At 33.4% G+C, this 19,499-nt stretch overlaps 1 protein-coding gene across 1 annotated transcript in view; it reads right to left on the minus strand.

Annotated features, from left to right (window-relative positions):
- Positions 1-19,499, minus strand: part of LOC127557186 (MORC family CW-type zinc finger protein 1-like) — a 32,304-nt gene that overhangs the window by 3,035 nt on the left and 9,770 nt on the right. The window contains exons 3-5 of the mRNA XM_051990606.1: positions 14,568-14,711; positions 8,937-9,024; positions 2,665-2,859 (exon numbers count right to left, since the gene is read on the minus strand). Of these exons, the coding sequence (XP_051846566.1) occupies positions 2,665-2,859; positions 8,937-9,024; positions 14,568-14,711 (427 nt within the window). The remainder of the gene's footprint in view (positions 1-2,664; positions 2,860-8,936; positions 9,025-14,567; positions 14,712-19,499) is intronic.

Genomic DNA, 19,499 nt, shown 5'->3' on the forward strand with positions numbered 1-19,499 from the left:
AACTCAATTATAATTTTACTATTTCAAACTCTAAACTTCTTCTGTAACCAATCTCTCATCCCTTTATCTCTGCTATAGCTTTGCCCTTCTGAAATTATCTTTAATCCTGGAGATTTCTGTCCCTGGGCTTCCCTTTATTACATGGGTTTACCAGCCCTGTTCTCACTCACTTAGTCTTAAAGCTTTTTTTGGCTATTTGTAAGACATAGTCTCTGTCCCTAAAAACTCTGCCTTCTTTTCCACCTGCTGTTTCTAGCCTGCTAATTCCTAACTTATTGTATCTTTTCTTACATTCCTGAAATGCTAAATTCTTTGGAAGCTGTACTGATTGGGTCAGCTCTCTAACTTCAATTGGGGCCTCTTTGTTAAACTCAAATCCTTTCATTCATCTTTGATTGACTATAACAAAGGGATATTAACTCTACTGACAAAACTGAGTTCATCCACCTGCAACTTCCTCAATTCCCTCTGTCCAGTTCCTTAAAACCTTCTATTCTTTTCTCAACCCCTTGTCTGCCATAAGTTCAAAAGATAGAAAAAGATGGCTTTTCTCCTCACTACAATTAACCTATGCACCTGTGTGCCCTTAAGGTTAACCCCTTCCTGTGAGAAGGCTTTCACATTTCTTATTTGCTCTTCATACACTGTTAAGGATCATGACCTAGTTCCTCTCTCATAAACTTATTGGAAAATATGTTATCATAATGTTTCCTCCTTTTTATATTTATGTAATTATAAACTTGAAAAATCTCCCATGAATTCTATCTTCTCAAGGTCAGTTTCTGCCCTTTAATCGTTTCCTCATAGATACCATTTTCTAACTTTTGAATCGTATCTTTGTATTCTGGTAAATGTTTAACAACTAACTTTTTTGGGGGAAAAAAATCAGTATCTATGGCATACTTTTAATATGTAATATTAATATGTAAGGTAATGTAATTATGAACATTATTATGTTAACATATTATAAGATGTAAATGTAATATTAACATTTTTTTTCTTGTCTAGACAATAATAAAACAATAAATCATGCCCTGATTTGTAGCAGTCCCAATTTCTGAGGTATAAATGTTCAATTGAAAATTTAACAGTTGGCTTTTTCAAGATGGCCTACCCTAGCCCTGCTTCTAAGTAAAACTGTAAAGCAGTGAGTCAATCTTCAGTGATGTCCCTCTTTCATCATCTCTCTTTTTTTGTCCCCATACCCTAGAAGTTTCATCACAAGAAGTCAACCCAGTAAGATTTCTTATTTGACTAATTTTTTGTTTGTCACCTATAATCTTTGTTATTCTCCTTAACATGATATTAGAAATAGAAACGATCTTGACATAAATATGAATTTGAGTCCCATCTTGTTAACTGTGTGACTCTGAGCAAGTAATAATTTTGCTGTGTCCTTTGCTCAGAGAGAGAGAATAATACTTGTATTACCTTCTTCTCAGAGTTGTTTTGTGAAGAAAAGAACTTTGCAAACTTTGATGCATTATATACATGTGAAAGGTTATTTTTATTCCTAAAATGAGAGGTGAATGAAAAAAGTTGATTGCAACCATTTTGTTATGAAAATGCTTGAATAGACTCAATAGTGTCTTGGAGCAGGTTCATATTGATTCTTAAGAGTCGATTATTAAATTTTTAGTATGAGCATTTACACCCCAGAAATGAGAAAACACTACAATCAGGGATAGAATTATGGTTTTGTTGATTGTCTAAACTTATGAAAGTGAATTAGAAAATGTTAATAATGCAGATTAAATTTAAGAGCATGTTATATACACAATTTTTCTCCCAGAGAGCCAGTTAAACATTTATTTAGTACACCTCTGTCAATAACAATTTTCTTATAAAAAAAACAATTTAGTCCTTTTCAGGGAAAAATATTTTGGATGAAATAATTTCTTTTATTTCCCTCCACTTGCTCAAATTTGAGACATCTGTTTTTTATCATGGGAATATAAAAACAATATGCTAGATGAAACGTGGGAAACCAATTTCTGTGGTAAAAATGTTAATATATATTGCTTCTGAGGTTAGTCAAAAATGCTTCTATTGGTTGGTTATATACTAGGATCACAGAATGTCAGATGTGGAAAGCACCCTAATTGCTATTTAATCCCCTCATTTTAATAGAATAAAAAGCTGAGGCCCACAAAATGAAGTGACTTAACAAAGATAATACTGAAAATAATAATCTGGAATTTTAAGAAGAATTTAAAATGCCTTAAACTTCTTTCCAGAGTATTTGCACTTTTTTTAGTGCAGTTTGTCCTCATAACTAGGCAGAGAGGTGGTACAATGAATAGAGTATCTCGCCTAGTCAGGAAGATCTGAGGTCAAATATGGGCTTAGATGTATGACTTTGGGCAAGGCACTTATTTCTATTTGCCTCAGTTTTCTCATCTATAAGAATGAGCTGGAAAAGAAAATGGCAAACCACTCCAGTATCTTTGCCAAGAAACTCCAAATAGTGGTCACCTAGAATCAGATATGACTGAAACTACTTAGCAATAATGAAACCTCCCAACCACCATATGGGGAAACTAAGGCACAAGTTAGGAGAGTGTTTTGCCCATAGTCATTAGATTAATACCAATGCTAGGAATAGTAAATTGCAAGCTTCATGTTCTCTTCATAATTGGCATCTAAGTAAATGGCATCACTTACCATATTCCAGTTACTCAGCAATGTTGCCACTTTAACCCTCAGGCTTTTCAGTTTATTTTCAGTAATTTGTATTTGTTTTTCACATTGTTTATGATGAGCTTCATTATTCATTGCTGTCTTGTTTGCCTGCTGAGTTAAGGATTGCATTTTCCTTCTTATTTTCTTTTCATACTGGACCATATAAACACTCCAGATCTGTGAAAAAAATAATACTTTTTCATATTTAGTATAACTTAGTGAATTTTAATGCATAAAATAACTTTAGTAACTTTTCAATTGGTTGCCATATTCTGTTTAAGTCTATTCATTTCAATTTACTTTTCCACATATAGGTATTTAATAAATACTTGATTGATTGATTAATAGGGTCATAAGAAGTATGTAGTTTATTCGTCACTTTGTTTCCTATATTAGTCTTAAAATTGCATTCTTTTATTCCATTTCATTAATATACCATAATTTAACTATTAGTTACTAGCTACTATTTTCTTGCTGGATGGACTACTTCCTTTTTTTCCAAATTATAAAATACCATTATGAAATATGAAAAGACAGCTTTTTATCTGTTTTTGAAACATTTTTGGAACCTTTTCCCAGTTATGGTGATTCTGGACAAAGGTATTTTGTTGTTGTTGTTGCTTTTCCAGCATATTAATAGATTGCTGTATAAAAGTTCTTAAAAGTGTGAAATTCTACCAACAATGAAAACTACACTTACTTATTCATAACTCTGAAAGCACTGTTTCACAGTTACACTTTTTGACCAATAAAATAGTACTTTTTGCATTATGTATGTCTTCTCTATGACTTAGAATGATAAATTTTTATGATCATTCCATATGTGCTAAAAAGAGTTTGTATTCTTTGTTTCTCCCATTAAATCTGTCAATTCTGTTTTATTAAATAGGCTGTTCAGATTTGTGATTTTTAAAAGAATTTTTTTGCTCATATTCAAATAACGGCATGTTGCAATTCCCAATTGTTATAGCCTTGGAATGACTTTGCATTATCTGTTTTTATTTCTACATGTAACATAATTAACGTAATTAATCTTTCTTTTAGGAATTTACTTGTGAAATTCTGGTGCACACAAATTGAGAATTATATATATATAAACACATATATATTCATATTTTTCGCCATTACACAACTTCTTGCCTTTTGATGTTTTGTAATCTAAATTTCTTTTAATTGACACAATTATTGCCACTTCTGTTTTTTTTTTCAGAACTAACAATTTCATGACCTATTTTAGACCAATATTTTCATTTTAATCAACACATCTTTTTGGATTAAATATGCTTCCTTTAATAAAGATGTCAGTGGTTTCTTGACTTCTTGGGAACTTTTTATTTTAATGGGAAAACTGAAACCATTCACAAATTCTAATAGTAATATATTCAACTGGCCTTCTATAATTTTATTACTGCTCCAAATGTTGCATGAAAGTAGCAAAACTTATCTTAATCTATTATTTCTATTACAATTACAAAAAAAAGCTGTATTTCTTTTACAGGGGAACAAAACTATTAATTCTAATATTTACCTAAGATTTAAATACATTTTTATTATAAAAAAAGGAGATTCAGCTTTTGTAATTGCCAGGTACACATGTTATTCTTATTTATCATTTGGGTTCAATAACTTTTAATTTGTTGAGATATTTTAGCACTACAATGGCTTCCTAAATGGTTCACCTATATTTTAGATGATTTTTCATTCTAGTTCAAACCATTCTCCAAATAACCAAAATGATTTTCCTTTAGTGCAGATCTAACCATGTCACTCTCCTACTCAGAGAACTTCAGGACCCCCTCTAGTAGCTCTAATTTCTTCTATTTGATTTTTAAGCCCTTTATAACCTGATCTCAGCTTTTTCCTTGCCTCATTATATATTACTCCCTTCCTTCATCCTATTTAACCAAAAGGCCTTCAACCTTCATCCAAAATGGGCTTCTTTTTATTACTCACACATAGTACTCTAGCTCTATGTTTGCACTGTTTGTACTCCACTTTATTTGTAGTTCAACATTTCCTTCAACATAAAATCTTTTCTAATTTCTCCCCAAATGTATAGAATATCTCTATTCAACTTCCTAATATTCATTTGGCATATAATTGTGTTATAAACACATTCATTTGCATGTTTTCCCCAACAAAATGTAAAACTCTTGTGTGTAGTTTTTTGTCTTAGCACATCTAAATCTCCTTAATCTTCACCATTAATAATAGACAAAATATATGTATGCTTACACATATAATTAATATTTTGTTAAGAATTTAAGTCTACCCTCTTTGTAGTGGCCAGAAACTGGAAACTGAGTAGATGTCCATCAATTGGAGAATGGGTGAATAAATTGTGGTATATGAATATTATGGAATATTATTATTCTGTAAGAAATGACCAGCAGGATGATTTCAGAAAGGCCTGGAGAGATTTACATGAATTGATGCTGAGTGAAATGAGCAGGACCTTCAACAATACTATATGATGATCAATTCTGATGGACATGGCCCTCTTCAACAATGAGATGAACCAAATCAGTTCCAATACAGCAATAATGAACTGAACCAGCTACACCCAGCGAAAGAACTCTGGAAGATGACTATGGACCACTAAATAGAATTCCCAATCCATCTATTTTTGTCTGCCTGCATTTTTTATTTTCTTCACAGGCTAATTGTACACTATTTCAAAGTCTGACTCTTTATATAGCAAAATAACTGTTGGACATGTATACATATATTGTATTTAACTTATACTTCAACATATTTAATATGTATTGGTCAACCTGCCATCTGGGAGAAGGGGTGGAGGAAAGGAAAGGAAAAGTTGGAACAAAAGGTTTTGCAATTGTCAATGCTGAAAAAATACCTATGCATATACCTTGTAAATAAAAAGCTATAATATAATTTAAAAAAAGAATTTAAGTCTAATGTTACTCTGCCTTTTCTATAACTTTTTCTTTCACAATATTTAGGAATATTTTTGTCTTTATAACTGTATAGTTTAGCAATTATATTTCTAGATTAATTAATATACCCTTTCTAATCACAGAACACTGCCTGTTCTTGTCCAATTCTTGGACATAGTACTTAACTTTTTTTTCAGTGCCTCCTAGGATTGCAGTTGATAAAATACTTATGCTTTTTGATTTATCTATTCTATGAGTTATTTTGTTCTACTTATACATTGGTTAACATCCTGAGTGTCTTTCACCTTTATTTTGGTTGTCCAATTAATTTTTCTTAACATCACCTAGTCTATTATTTATTGCTTATGTTGATTTAAAAAAAAATCAATAGATATAATTTTTCAGTTTCCTGTACTATTCTTTCATTCCTCTTATTTTTTAAAAATTGAAGTAGAAAGTAGAAACAAAGATCAAGGGAACCTTGAAAATACATTGAAGGCTTAATAAATGTTTTGTTTGGATAGGATTGTGCTTAGTAGTAAACAAACAAGTAATTTAACACATATAAATAGCAGAGGGCAAAACCAACCAGAGGATCATTAGCCAAGAAAATAGTTAAAATAGCAGATACAAAGTACTAAAAATAAACTTTAAAACTATGAAGAATTTGCTCCTTAACAACTCAGATGATATTGTGAAGTCAATTGAACATGAAAAGACATCTATTCTGCATCTTCTACAATTAAACTTACAAGAAGTAACATCGTTTGAAACCAGTAACATTAAAAGCAGATAAGAAGCTTCTATTGTGCTTCTGCTAAAGCAGTAACAGCCAATTTCAGGATATGGAAGGTTTAAAGATTGTAAAGGTGGATGCTGAGTTACTTATGGAGAAGACAAGTAGGTTAAGCCTGAAGATGGAGTGTTGAGCATCAGAAAGGTGAACAGATACTAACCTACTGAAGTAGCTATATTTCAAAATCTGTTTCCAGAGCTTTTTAATTGAAATTTTTATATACAAGTCACAGTGCTTGAAGCTGGAGAAATAGAGGCATCATGAGATAGTGCAAGGAGAAGCCCTAGGCTTAATTCATGATCTTTGAAACATGTCATTTTAAAACTTCAAATCCAAATGAACTTGAATAAATCATTTAACTTTTAATCATTTATATCTATAACTATGCATACATATAGATATACACATATAACATAAACTAAAGTTGATAAATACATACACACACACACACACACACACACACATACTAGTTAAATACAAATATTTTGGGAAAGAGTACCAAAAGCTGAGAGTAACAGGAAAAAGTTTCAGCTGTATCTTAAGGAAAATGAGGGATCTGAAGCAGAGATATGAAGGAAGTGTGTTTCAGATGTATAGAAGGGCCAATGCAAGGACAGAGAGAAGAGAAATGGAGTGAAGAGCAGAGGGAAGATCAGTTTGACTGGGTATCAGTTTTGGTAGTGGAACAATATATAGTGAGTCTATAAAGATAGCTTGGGGTCAAATTATGACGTACTTTAAAGGCAAACAGAGTTTTTAGTTTATCCCAGAGGCTATGATTAAAAATCACTGCAGTTGGTTGAGTTGGGAGCAGGGTACCACATGGTTAGATTTGTACTTAATGGAAATTACTTTGTTATCAGTGTGTATGGTAGACTAAAATTAGTCAAAGACTTGGGGAAAAGATGCCATTAGGAGATTGTTGTAATAATCTAGGGGAGAAGTGATGAGGGTTTAAACAAAATTATAGCTCAGTCAGTCTAGAGAAGGGGGTGGGTGTGAAAAAGAATGTGAAGATTTGGTTACATTAGCTCTGTGGAATGGGAGAAAGCAAGAGATCCAGGACAATGCTAAGATTATGAATCCAGTATATTGTAGGGATAGTGCTGCCTTTGATAGTATGGGGGCAGCATGGATTCATTAATTGATTTTCAAATGTGTTGAGTTTAAGGTATTAAAAACAAAACAAAACAAAAAGAATATTTAGTGTTGTAGTACAATTCAGTGAGGGAAGCAGATATCTTAAGTTCTAGTCTATTCCAACACTTTTTCCAATGCAAAACAAGGAGACTAAACTTTGTCCTGTTGAAATTCAAAAACTGGTTAGATAACATTTGAAAAGGATTTTGAAAAGCAATGGAGGCAAAGTGGAAAGATAACTGGATTTGAAGTTACAAGATTTGTGTTCATTGTGTCTCAGTTTTTCCACCTCTCAAATGGAGACAGTGGCACAGAATTGTGAGGAAATTTCTTTGTAAAATGCTATGTACTTACAAATTGCTATTTAGAACAATGCATAAAAATATAACAACCATCATATATTCCTCCTGGAATGGATTAAGTTTACTTTCCTTGCTAGGAAAGCTTTAAACTATCCCCTTTCCTCCACAAAAAAGATGCTAATCTTTCTGAAATAGTTTAAGTGAAGCATCTCATTTGGAGGTCATATCCAGCTCTATATTTCAAGAATTTAGTGAGTCTTTTTTTAAGACTCAGAATGTTAGCATGTGTATGGCTCCTATGTCCCCATTTTCAAGAATTCCATCAACTTTTTTTCACAAACCCCGCCCCCCAAAAAACACCACTCTATCATGAAAGTAACTTAACAAAAAAAAGATTCTTTGTAACCCATGATGTGAAATTTATTAATCTTAGACTTGGAATGCAAATTTGCCTTCCTTCAAAACTAACATTCAACACTGCATATTATTTTGTTTTTCCTTTCAGAAACAGTGCTCCTTTAGAATTTAGATGACTCCATGAAAAAGGTCTTACCTGGTCACAACACAGTTGCAGCTTTTTGTTTAGTTTCTCAGGGCAATTCTCCAGCTGTTTCCATAAATGATAATAAAACAGAATATTAGCTCTCAGAGAATGAGTTGTCTACAATAGAGTAATAATGTATATGCATCAGAAAAGCATCACCAGCTTAAAGCAGGTCAGTATTAGCACTGTGGTTCTTTAGATTCTGGCCTAATTTTATGCAGACTGGGACTGATTATGTCTTCTATCTCTCCATAGCATCTAGACTTTGCTAAAGATACGAGGCAGTCTTTCTTCCAGCTCATGATCTTGTGCTTTATTAATAACATCATTCATTTTGTGACTAAACTTACATTTACTCATAACATCACCAGAATAAATTGACTAGGTAACATTTGCTTCATTCTTGGAAGACTGATGATCTGGAATATAAAAACTCCAAATCTAAAAATTCAGTAATAGTTCGTGGCACTGGCCTAATCACTTAAGCAAACCAGAGATAATTCTTTAAAGTCTTGTCTTCACAGGTCAACACAATGATCACCTCAGTGGTCTATGTATAGGAAGGATTATGTTACCTCAAAAAATGCCATAAGTTCCTCCAGAGACTTGTAGTCAAGGTCCTTGGAGACCTTAGAGTGAGGATGGAAATAAAGAAGAATCTCTCTAGAAAAAAAGAAAGGTAGACATCAATATGGCAGAATTGCTATTCATTTGGTAGAGATGATGCTACTGCAGAATTACATGGACCTCTCCACAGCACAGAAAATGAACACTCCCCAACTCTTAGTTGCATCTGACCATTCACCATAAAGCTCTTCAAAAACCAACTGTATAAAGGATCAGATTTATATATGGAAGAGAACTCTGAGGTCCCCTATATAACTTTTCATTTTACTGTTTTGAAGACTAAGAACCAGAGGTAATGTTATGTAATCAGAGATAAAGGATGTAAAATGTCCTATGTCCCCACTTTCAAGAACTCCATCAACTTTATTTCACAGAAAAACACTCTCCCATGAAAGTAACTTTAAAAAAGGATTCTCTTTTTGTCACCTATGATGTGAAATTTATTAATCTTAGACTTGGAATGTAAATTTGCTTTCCTTCAAAAATTAACATTCAACACTGTATATTATTTTGTTTTCCCTTTCAGAAACAGTGCTCCTTTAAAATTTAGATGACTTCATGAAAAAGGGCTTACCTGGTCACAACACATTTGCAGTTTTTTGTTGAGCTACTCAGGGTAATGAGCAATACAAGTTATTGATAATTTGACATGTCAAATTGGAGCCTCTCTTGCTCCTTTCCAGAAAGTATTCCAGATTTCCTATGTATTCATTTTTCTAGGTGCAATGCCCGACACATAGTAGGCACTCAATGAATGCTTATTGATTGATTTCCATCCTTCAGGTCTGCAATGCAGGTCATTTTAACTAAAAGTATTTATTTAGTACTTTGTTTCCAACATTGTATAAAGCCTTGCAGAGAACTCGTAATAATGTTATGTTATTATGTTAAAGATAAAATATTTATAGAAACACTGCTTTCCCTCAGATAAAGGTAGGCTCAAAGGTTAAGATACCACCTAGTTCAATCCCTTCATTTTACAAAGGAAGATAGATCTAGAAGATGATTTGCCTAAAGTCATAGAGGTAATAAGTGTTTGTTGTTTTAAATAAAGTACTAGTTGTGTCTGACTCCTCATGACTCCATTTGGGGTTTTCTTGGTAAAGACACTGGAATGGTTCTTCTCCAACTCACTTTATAGAGGAGGAAACTGAGACAAACAGGGTTAAATAACTTGCTTTGAGTCACACAGTTAAGTTTCTGAGATGAGATTTGAAATTATGAAAATGAGTCTTCCTGATTTCAAATCCAGTGCTCTATCTACTAGGCCACCTAGTTGCTCTCATATTAGACATTGAATGCAATTCTAGGAGTTCTGACTCTGAATCAAACTTTGTTAACGGTACCAGTTTTTAAAATGAAAGGTTATATTGGAGACCTCAGATTTATATATGGACACACACACACACACACACACACACACACACACACATATATATGGTGTATATATATATATGTATATATAAATCCATATATAAATCTGATCCTTTATACAGTTGGTTTCTGAAGAGGTAAAATACAAGAAAGTAAATACTTCATCTGGATATGGCCAAAAAAACCTAGAATCCAATGAACAACACATACATTCAACTCTTTATTCATATTAAGTGGTCATAAGTGACTGGATCACACCCTGTCATTATGGGGAGAGGGCACTGGGACACATCAGTAATGACGAACATTTGTAAATGTCTATATTGTGCACACTGTGCTTGGCAGTCAGATTAAAAGGAAACATGTCCTCAAAGAGCTTCCATTCTCCTATTTTTAGTTAGCATTGATAATTTTTTTTCTATATTCTTTGTTATAAAGTGTTTCTGAGAGAGGGCTAGTGATATGATGGTAATGTAGGTATCAAAAACTATCAATAAAAATGTATATCTTGACAAGTTCACGTAATTGATTTATTAATCTCTGGCCTTTTAATGATCACTATCGTTAGGAAAAAAAATTGACCAAAATGATAAATATTGATTGTGAAGATATTAAATATTTACAGACTGGCTGAGGTGTAGTGCCATTTTATATGCCTGTTACATAGAGAAACAGCCACAATCTTCACGCGTGCAAGAGCCTACAATTAGGTTGAGGGTGTGAGTGAATGTTAATAGATGTAAAGTAGTACAAGGGAGAAAAAGTCCAAGCCACGAAATATAAGCAGAGGAAGCTATTTTACTCTGGCCAGATGTGTAAAAACAAAATATATTGTGAAAGGAATTCAGAAACGTCATTTAAGTAAGAAATTCATTTCATTCTAAGTAAATGAGTGTTAGTTACTTCTAAAACCTCACAAAAATTTATGTTCTCTACAATATTCTCCTCAAGGTTTTCCTTACAAAGCAATTTGCATTAAGGATACAAATTGGAGGAGGGAAGTATTGATGCACTTACATTTCCTATCAATGTGAGATTTTCATTTGCTCATTGTTGGATGATTTTAAGTGCTAAAAAAAAAAACCCTACAAATTTATTAAGGAAAATGCTTTTCTCTTTGATTCCAATATTCTTTGCCATCTAATTACAAAAACAGACTCAATCCACTAAATAAGAAGATTCAGCTAAACCTTCTACCACCTTCCCAATTTTCTTATTATAACTCTGGGAGCCACCATTGCTCTAATTCTATCCTGTCTTTAGGCTGACAACTTAGGGGTTATCCTTCCTCACTCCCTCTCTCCCATATCCAATCTATTGTCAAATTTACTATCAAATTTACCCCCATCTCTCCTCAAATACTATTACCACCATTGAAGCATTTTTTTTTGCTTTTTCTTTCTCATGGTATTTTCCCTTTCGTTCTGAATTTTCTTGAACACCATGACAAAAATGGAAAAATATTTAAAAGAATTGTACATGTATAACCTAAAAAGACTGCTTGCTATCTTGGGGAGGGGAGAGTTGAGAGAAGGAGGGAGAAAATTTTGGAAAACAAAATCTTACAAAATGAATTTTGAAAACTATCTTTATACATATTTGAAAAATTGAGAAAAAACAAAGAAAAACAAAACAAAAGCTTTCATCTTGTAGTTATTTAGCTTTTTAAATAATGATTTAAATAAAGCACTTTCTTTCCTCCCCCCAAAAAGTACTACTACTACCCTAATATCGATCCTCATCACCTCAAGTTTGGAGTACTGAAATAGTCGGATGTTTATTCTCCCTGTCTCATATTTCTCCATTCTCCATTCTCTGGTCTATTTTTCAGTCATCTAAAAAATTTTCCTAAAATTGTGGGTCTGACCATGTCACCCTTCTACTCAGTAAATTCCAATCTCTATCATCTCTGGAAACAAATATAAATTCTTCTGTTTGGCATTCAAAGCTTTCATAACCTGCCTTCTCCCTCACTGTTCCAAGTTTCTTTATATTTTCACTCTCTCCTCTTCTCTTCACCCTTCCTACCAATCCTCACCTATTCTGTGACCCAGCAATACTGGGATTCTTGCTGTTTTTTGACAAGATGCTTCATCTTCAGGTATTTTCTCTGGTTGTCTCCCATGTCTGGAATGCTCTCCCTCTTTCTTTGCCTCCTGGCTTCTTTCAAATCTCAATTAAAATTTCTTCCTTCTGCAGGAAGCCTTTCTAATCTCAGTGCTTATTTATTACCAAAGCCTTCCTTGTGTTGTTTATTTACAATTTATCCCATCTATAGTTTCTGTATACATGTGAGCTCTTTGAAAACAGAGACTGGTTTTTGCCTTTCTTATATTTTGGAGCTTAATATTTACCATTAGTAAATATTTATTGATTGATTTGACTTTCAAACCATGATCAATTAATCCACACGCATTTATTAAATTCCCAGTATGTGCCAGGTACAGTGCTGGGTTGGGGTTGTAAAGTAAAGAATGAAAGAATTCTTTGAGAATGGCACCGTCCTATTTACCTGCTCTTTAAATTGTTTTGCCAAAGCAGATAAGGAAATTCAATACAGTTAGGCTATAGTAGAAGAAATAGAACAGTTGTGGCTAAAAGTCAGCAAATAAAAGCTGAAAAAAACTAGGCTTTCACTATTGTGAATTCAAACTGACATACCTGTTTTTTTCTAAGTGTCAAGATGGGCAGGATTCAGGCAAGAGATATAGGAAGGGCAGTGTAGTGAGTTTATGGCAGTATGAGGCCCCTAAGTATTCTCTTTAATTTGTGCTCAAGACAGAGGGCAGAAGCAAACTAGACTTTTGAAGAAAAACAGGATAAGAAGAGAAGAAGAAATGGAAGAAAACAGAGTGAATTGGATGAGCCAACCCATAAAATAGCAGCATACAGCAGAATGGATTAGAAACTAAGACCTAAAAATATGTTGTGTCCAATAGGCACACTTGAAATAAAAAGATATACAGAGTTAAAATAAAGGGCTGGAGCAAAATCTATTGTGCTTCAGCTGAAGTAAAAAAAAACAGGGGTAGCAATCAAAGAAAGCAAAAGCAAAAATATACCAAATTGAAAGAGAGAATCAGGGAAACTCCATTTTGCTAAAAGGTACCAAAGACAATGAAGTGATATCAAAAAAAAAATTTATATCAAATGTCTCTGATCAAGGCCTCATTTCTCAAACATATAAGGAATTAAATCAAATTTATAAAAATAAGAGCCAATCACCAATGATAAATGGTCAAAAGATATATACAAGTAGTTTGCAGAAGATATCAAAGCTATCCACAGTCACATAAAAAAATTCTCTAAATCATTACAGGTTAAAGAAATGCAAATTAAAACAACTCTGAGGCATCACCTCATACCCACCAGAAATGACAGTTACTGGAGGGGATGAAGAAAGATTGGCATTAATGAACTTTTGGTGGAGTAGTGAACTCACCTAATGGTTATAGAAAACCTGAATTATACCCCAAAGGCTAAAAACTATGCATAACTTTTGATCCAGTCATGCCACTGCTAGGTCTGTACTCCAAAGAGTTCAAAGAAAAAGGGAAAGGACTTTTAAAAATATTTGCAATGACTCTTTTATGGTGCCAAAGAATTGAAATTGAAGGAATGCTCATCAATTGGGGAAGGGCTGAACAAGTTGTGGCATATGGTGGTGATGGAGTATTACCGAATATAAGAATGATGAGATTGGTGTCAGAAAAAAAAAATGAGAAGATCTATATGAATTGATACAAAGTGAGATCATTGTGTACAGTAATATCAATGTTGTAATGATCACCTATTTTGATTAATATAAATAATCCATATTGTTTGCCCTTTTAGGGGGTAGAGGAAGAATGAAAGGGAGGCAAAGAATCTGGAATTCAAAATTTAAAACTAAAAGAATGTTAAAAATAAATAATATGTAATTAAAAAGAAAAAGAACCAGACCAAACCCACAACAACTCACAGAATAGAATTAATTCCTAATTTATTCTTCTAACTGATATGCTGCTAGTTGCGACCATTTAGGGGTTATTATTTTATTCAAGGCAAGATCTGATTTATGTAATGATAGCACATGCTGCTAAGTACTTTAATAGGATAATCCGACCAGTGACAGAATTTAGTGGAAAGAAAAATCAAGGAATAGAAAGTCTTATAAATTCTTAATGTGAAAAATTGGAATGTGTGCTAATAAGAGATGCTTTTACCTTAACTGAGCCATCAGTTTTTCTATTGTTTTCTTGGCACAGGTACTTTGAGAAGGCTTTAAAAAAGGAACAGCAACATCACATTCATGCTTCACAAACCGTTCTTTCTGGCCTGGGCATGTACTTAAATCATCTGCTGATAGACTGAACAAAAACAAACATAGTTTATTATTTCAAATGCAGGGTCAATTTAAGGACACATATGAGGTTTCTTTGGTGAAATTCTACCTTAAAAAAGCAAGATGACGTGAAGACTTGAACTGTGATTTCACCAGTAGAGAATTCCCTCTACTAAAGCAGGTTAGTATATTCTCTGGAAAGATTAGTCCAGAGCAGTGAGTATTAAATGATTTTCTTAAGGTCACACAGTCAGTTTGCTGTCAGAAAGATGACTTAAATCCAGGGCTTTACAACTTTGAGGCCAACTATGCTTCATGAACTCTCAAAAATTATTAGGAGGAAAGAAATCAAAGAAGTGTAATAATGAAAACCTCTTTTTGGGTGGTTATGCTAATTGATTTTTAGATTAGGTTAAATTCCAAAAATCCCTGGCAAATTTTGCTTTCAATTTTTTCCTGACAAAATTTGTGCAGAATGTGTGAAAAATTGCCTTTGTTAACAGTATGCCTCTGCTTCTTACTGCAAAGAAGGCTTTTCAACTAAAACATTTCCCTAGTTCAGACATGTTGGGACTGCTCTGCTTAAGGCACATCAGTCAGCAAGGGGATATTATCTATATGCAGAAACCAGGAGAGCCAGGGAATGGAGACAGGATTCTAAAATTTAGCTCATCTTGAGTCAAGCCTTCACAGGCTGTTATTTTATTAGAAAATGTTCCCATATTCCAAGGGGTAACTAATGGGATTGTTTCCTCCCTACAATGCAGAGCAAACTACCTGCTCATCTGGTGCAGTTATCATTTATGTCCTCTTACAAATTTGGTAATGGGAAGTCCCATTTACTGTGCTTTTCTGAGCATGTGAATATCAATGGAGGATTCTGATTGAAGACTCAATAGTCTTCACTCTTAATATATAATCAGCCCACCTTTATTATTTCCAGTGACATTTCTTTGAGGATATCCTTTCCACATGATTTCCTGTGTGATTCCTTCTTGGCAACATGTGGCAGTCTACTGTGCACTGACCACATGCCTCTCCATTGCCCTTTGGGTGATCTTCAACTCCAGCCATTCTAAGTATTCTGAAGTATATACTATGAATCATAGCCTTGCATCAGCAAGGCTTTTAAAATAAGGACTTTTGTTTCATAAAAAGGCTTGAGATCATTAAAATAGCTATATTATTCATTAATGGTAACCTATGGATTTTCCTTCCTCTAGTTCTTGGATTTAAATTCTGTTTCAGGTATTTTCTAGTTGTGTGACTCTAGCAAGCTTGTTTGCTCCAGTTTTCTTAACTGTAAAATGAGAATAATAGTAATCCACCCAACAAGAGTTTTGTGTGGATCAAATGAGATCATATTTGTAATGAATTTATAGCATTGTCTGGCACACAATAAACATAAAAATGCTTTTTCCCTTCCCTCATTTAATTTTAGGTTCATTGCCAACTTATTGGGCTCCAACAAAAAAGAAGATGGAGCAGTACAAAATAGCGGATAGAAAAACATCTCTTAAGACAAATTGACTGTGTGATCTTGAGCAAATCACAGACTTCTCAGTGCTTGAGAAAACTCTCTAAGATGATAAAATGTAGGGAAGGTACTTACCTGTAATGATAGAAGGAGTTTTTACATCTAGGCATGGGGGATTCTTATATCAATAAACTCAAAGATCTAGGGGCTACAGACACACATGCGCATGTATACACACACACACACACACACACACACACACACACACATATGTACCCTAGATTTTTTATTTGGGTTTTTCACATGTAGAACTCTAGACTGATGCAATGTTCCAGGGCTCAATGAAATCTGCATGAAGAAATCTACCAACTTTTAAATAAGTTATTAGTAAGCAAACTGTTAATCACAGACCTACTTAGAGTCAAGTATAAGGATGTGTTTGTAAGAAAGTTTATGCATATAAAGAACATATTTATAATATAAACAATAAATACATTTGAACATTAAGTATAATTTTTTTAGATTGTTGGAGGATTACCTAGACTATTTCAATATAATATCATTTGCTAAAAATGATGCACTTCTTATTGTAAAAAGCTGATTTTTCTACTTGGTTATATTTGTAAATTGAGTTAAGCCAGGGGTCAGCAAAATATAGGCCAAATTCAGCTGTCTGGTTTTATATGGATTGAGAGCTAAGAATATTTATTTTTCCTTTTCAAATAAAATTGTATTCTATTTTAAAATGTAACAGCTATTCTTAACTTATGGTCAGTATAAAAATAAGTGGCTAGATTTGGTCCTTAAGTGGCAATTTGCCAATTCTTATCTAAATAATCAATCAATAACCATGTACTGTTTGCTCAGCTCTGATCATTGGTTTTGTCATATCTTCCAACTATATAGATGGCAGATCAATTATGCCTTTCTCATTGTGTGCAGCTCTTGCCCATGACCTCCAATATGCTCTTCACAGAAGGGCCTCCCAACATCCTAGAGGCTTTTTTCTAAATGTGTTGACAAAGTATGAGTACCAGTGGAACACGTGGGCTGTCCAATTCTCTGATTACACAGGGTCACTGAATCATAAACTTAGACTTATAAGACTCTTAGAGGCTATTGAGTTCCTCATTTTAAGACAAGGGAAGAGAAGCATATTTGTTCTGACGTTTCAGTCATATCCAATTCTTTTTAGCTCTATTTTGATGTTTTTTTTTTTTTTTTGGCAAAGATCATGGAGTGATTTGCTATTTACTTTTTTAAGCTCATTTTTTATAGATGAGGAACTAAGGCAAGAAAAGTTAAGTGATATATATGCCCAGTATCATACAACTATAAAGTGTCTGAAGCTGAATTTGAACTCATAAAGATGAATCTCCCTAAATCCAAGTGTAATGCTTTATCCACTCTGCCATGTAGTTTTATCCACTGTGCCATGTAGCTGCCTTAATTGAGAGCCAGAGAGAGGTAATGCCCAAAGTCACAGAGCAGTCTAAAAATATTACCAGAAGTATTTGCAATTTTGTTACTAGTTAACAAAGGATATCTATTTTGATATTTAACCTGGCATACTTCCTAAGCAATAGTAGTATTTACACATATATATGTATCTGTGTGTATATATATAATAAAGTGGTCTCCTTACAGTATTATGAGTTCATTAATGACAAATCATGTTAATGTCCATGTGAACAGTATAGTGTAGTTTATACTTTCAGTTTATTCTTGAAATTGGAGACAATATCAAATGAAAAGTTCTTTTATCAACATAACTCATTGGCATTAATTACCTTGTCTGAATTCAGTTGAAGCTGTGTAGATTAACACTATATATTCTAATGCTTAATTGTCTGTTAAGAACACTGAACAATGTGTCTGAATGCTCATTAATTATCCTCTTTTATATCAGAAACTTTATTTAGAAAGATATTTTGCCTTTTTAGTGATGTAAGTAGTGTCTAAGTTACTTATTAAAATGTTTTGCACAGAAGTACATGGATTTGGGGTCCTTTTGATACCAGCTTATGTGTTCCCTTGGTCACATAGGGACTGGATTTCTGGATTAGGGATGAATTATTATTTTTTTTAACAAAGTCTCATTAAATCTTGAAGGTATCATTTTAGATGAGCAATCTCTCAAAAACAAAAGAAATCTATACCCCACAGCTGCCATATTTGTTATGTAAGTCATTTTTCCTGGAGAATTTTAAAAATTGCTAAAAATTTTATGAACAGTTTTAGGTTCCCAGAAGCTTTGTCCAGGACAAGGCTTACCAACAAGATGGCTTTAAAAAAAGCATCTTACATCTGCAGCAAAAGCTTTTTCCTACCAGTGTTATTACAATATATTCAAATGTAAGTATCCAAGATATTCACATGAATTTACATAAACACAATTATGTTTATTTCATGCATTCCCAGCATGCACAACTCCATTGTGCAGGTGCAGTCGAATAAAAGCTTTTGTCTCTTGCCACTTTTTTTTTAGATGGAGAGAAGGACTAAACTTGGGATTTGACTGATAGAGTAAATCCAATGGTGAGGAAATCCTCCTTCTTAGTCAATGTCAGTCAATCAATAAACACTTATTAAAGCAACTACTTTTTGCCAGGCAGTGTGTTAAGTGCTGGGATATAAAAGGAAACAAAAGACAGTGCAGTCCCTGCCTTCAAGAAGCTCACAATCTAATGGAGGAGCACAATCTAATGCAAACAATTATGTACAAACAAGCCATGTGCAAGATAAACTGTAGATATCAAACAAAGAGGGCACTAGAATTAAGGGGAGTTGGGAAATTCTTCCTATATAAAGTGGGATTTTTTAGCTGGGCTTTGAAAAAAACAATAAGACAGAGGCAGAGTTGAGGAGGGGAGTATCTAGACATGAGGAAGCATCAGAGAAAGGTCCTAGAATCTGGAGAGAGTCTTGTGGGAAGAATAGCCAGGAAGCCACTGGCACTGGATCTCATAGCAGGGAGAAGAGGCTGTATAAGGTGTAAGCACACTGGAAAGGTAAGGGGAATAAGTTATAAGCATTGATATCCTGTTATTTAGTTTTGCAAAAATACTGAGAAAAATAAGGGTTTAAATGTATTGCCCCAAATCATATAATCAGTAAATTCTAGAAGAAGGATTGCAACCAAATCTGGGCTGGCCCTCTATCCTTTATATAAAGATGCCTCTCTTAAATACTTTGCTTCTTCCTGATTTTTGTATTTCTTGTTCTTTTTTGTGCCTTCTCAATGGGCAGAGAACTGGGTAGGAAAAGGGGCAGAATTTGAAATTAAAAATGAAATTAAAAGATAGGAAAAAAATCCTTTGTCTTTTAACACAAGAT

Source organism: Antechinus flavipes, chromosome 3 (assembly GCF_016432865.1).
Source record: "Antechinus flavipes isolate AdamAnt ecotype Samford, QLD, Australia chromosome 3, AdamAnt_v2, whole genome shotgun sequence".
NCBI classification, from domain to species: Eukaryota; Metazoa; Chordata; class Mammalia; order Dasyuromorphia; family Dasyuridae; genus Antechinus; species Antechinus flavipes.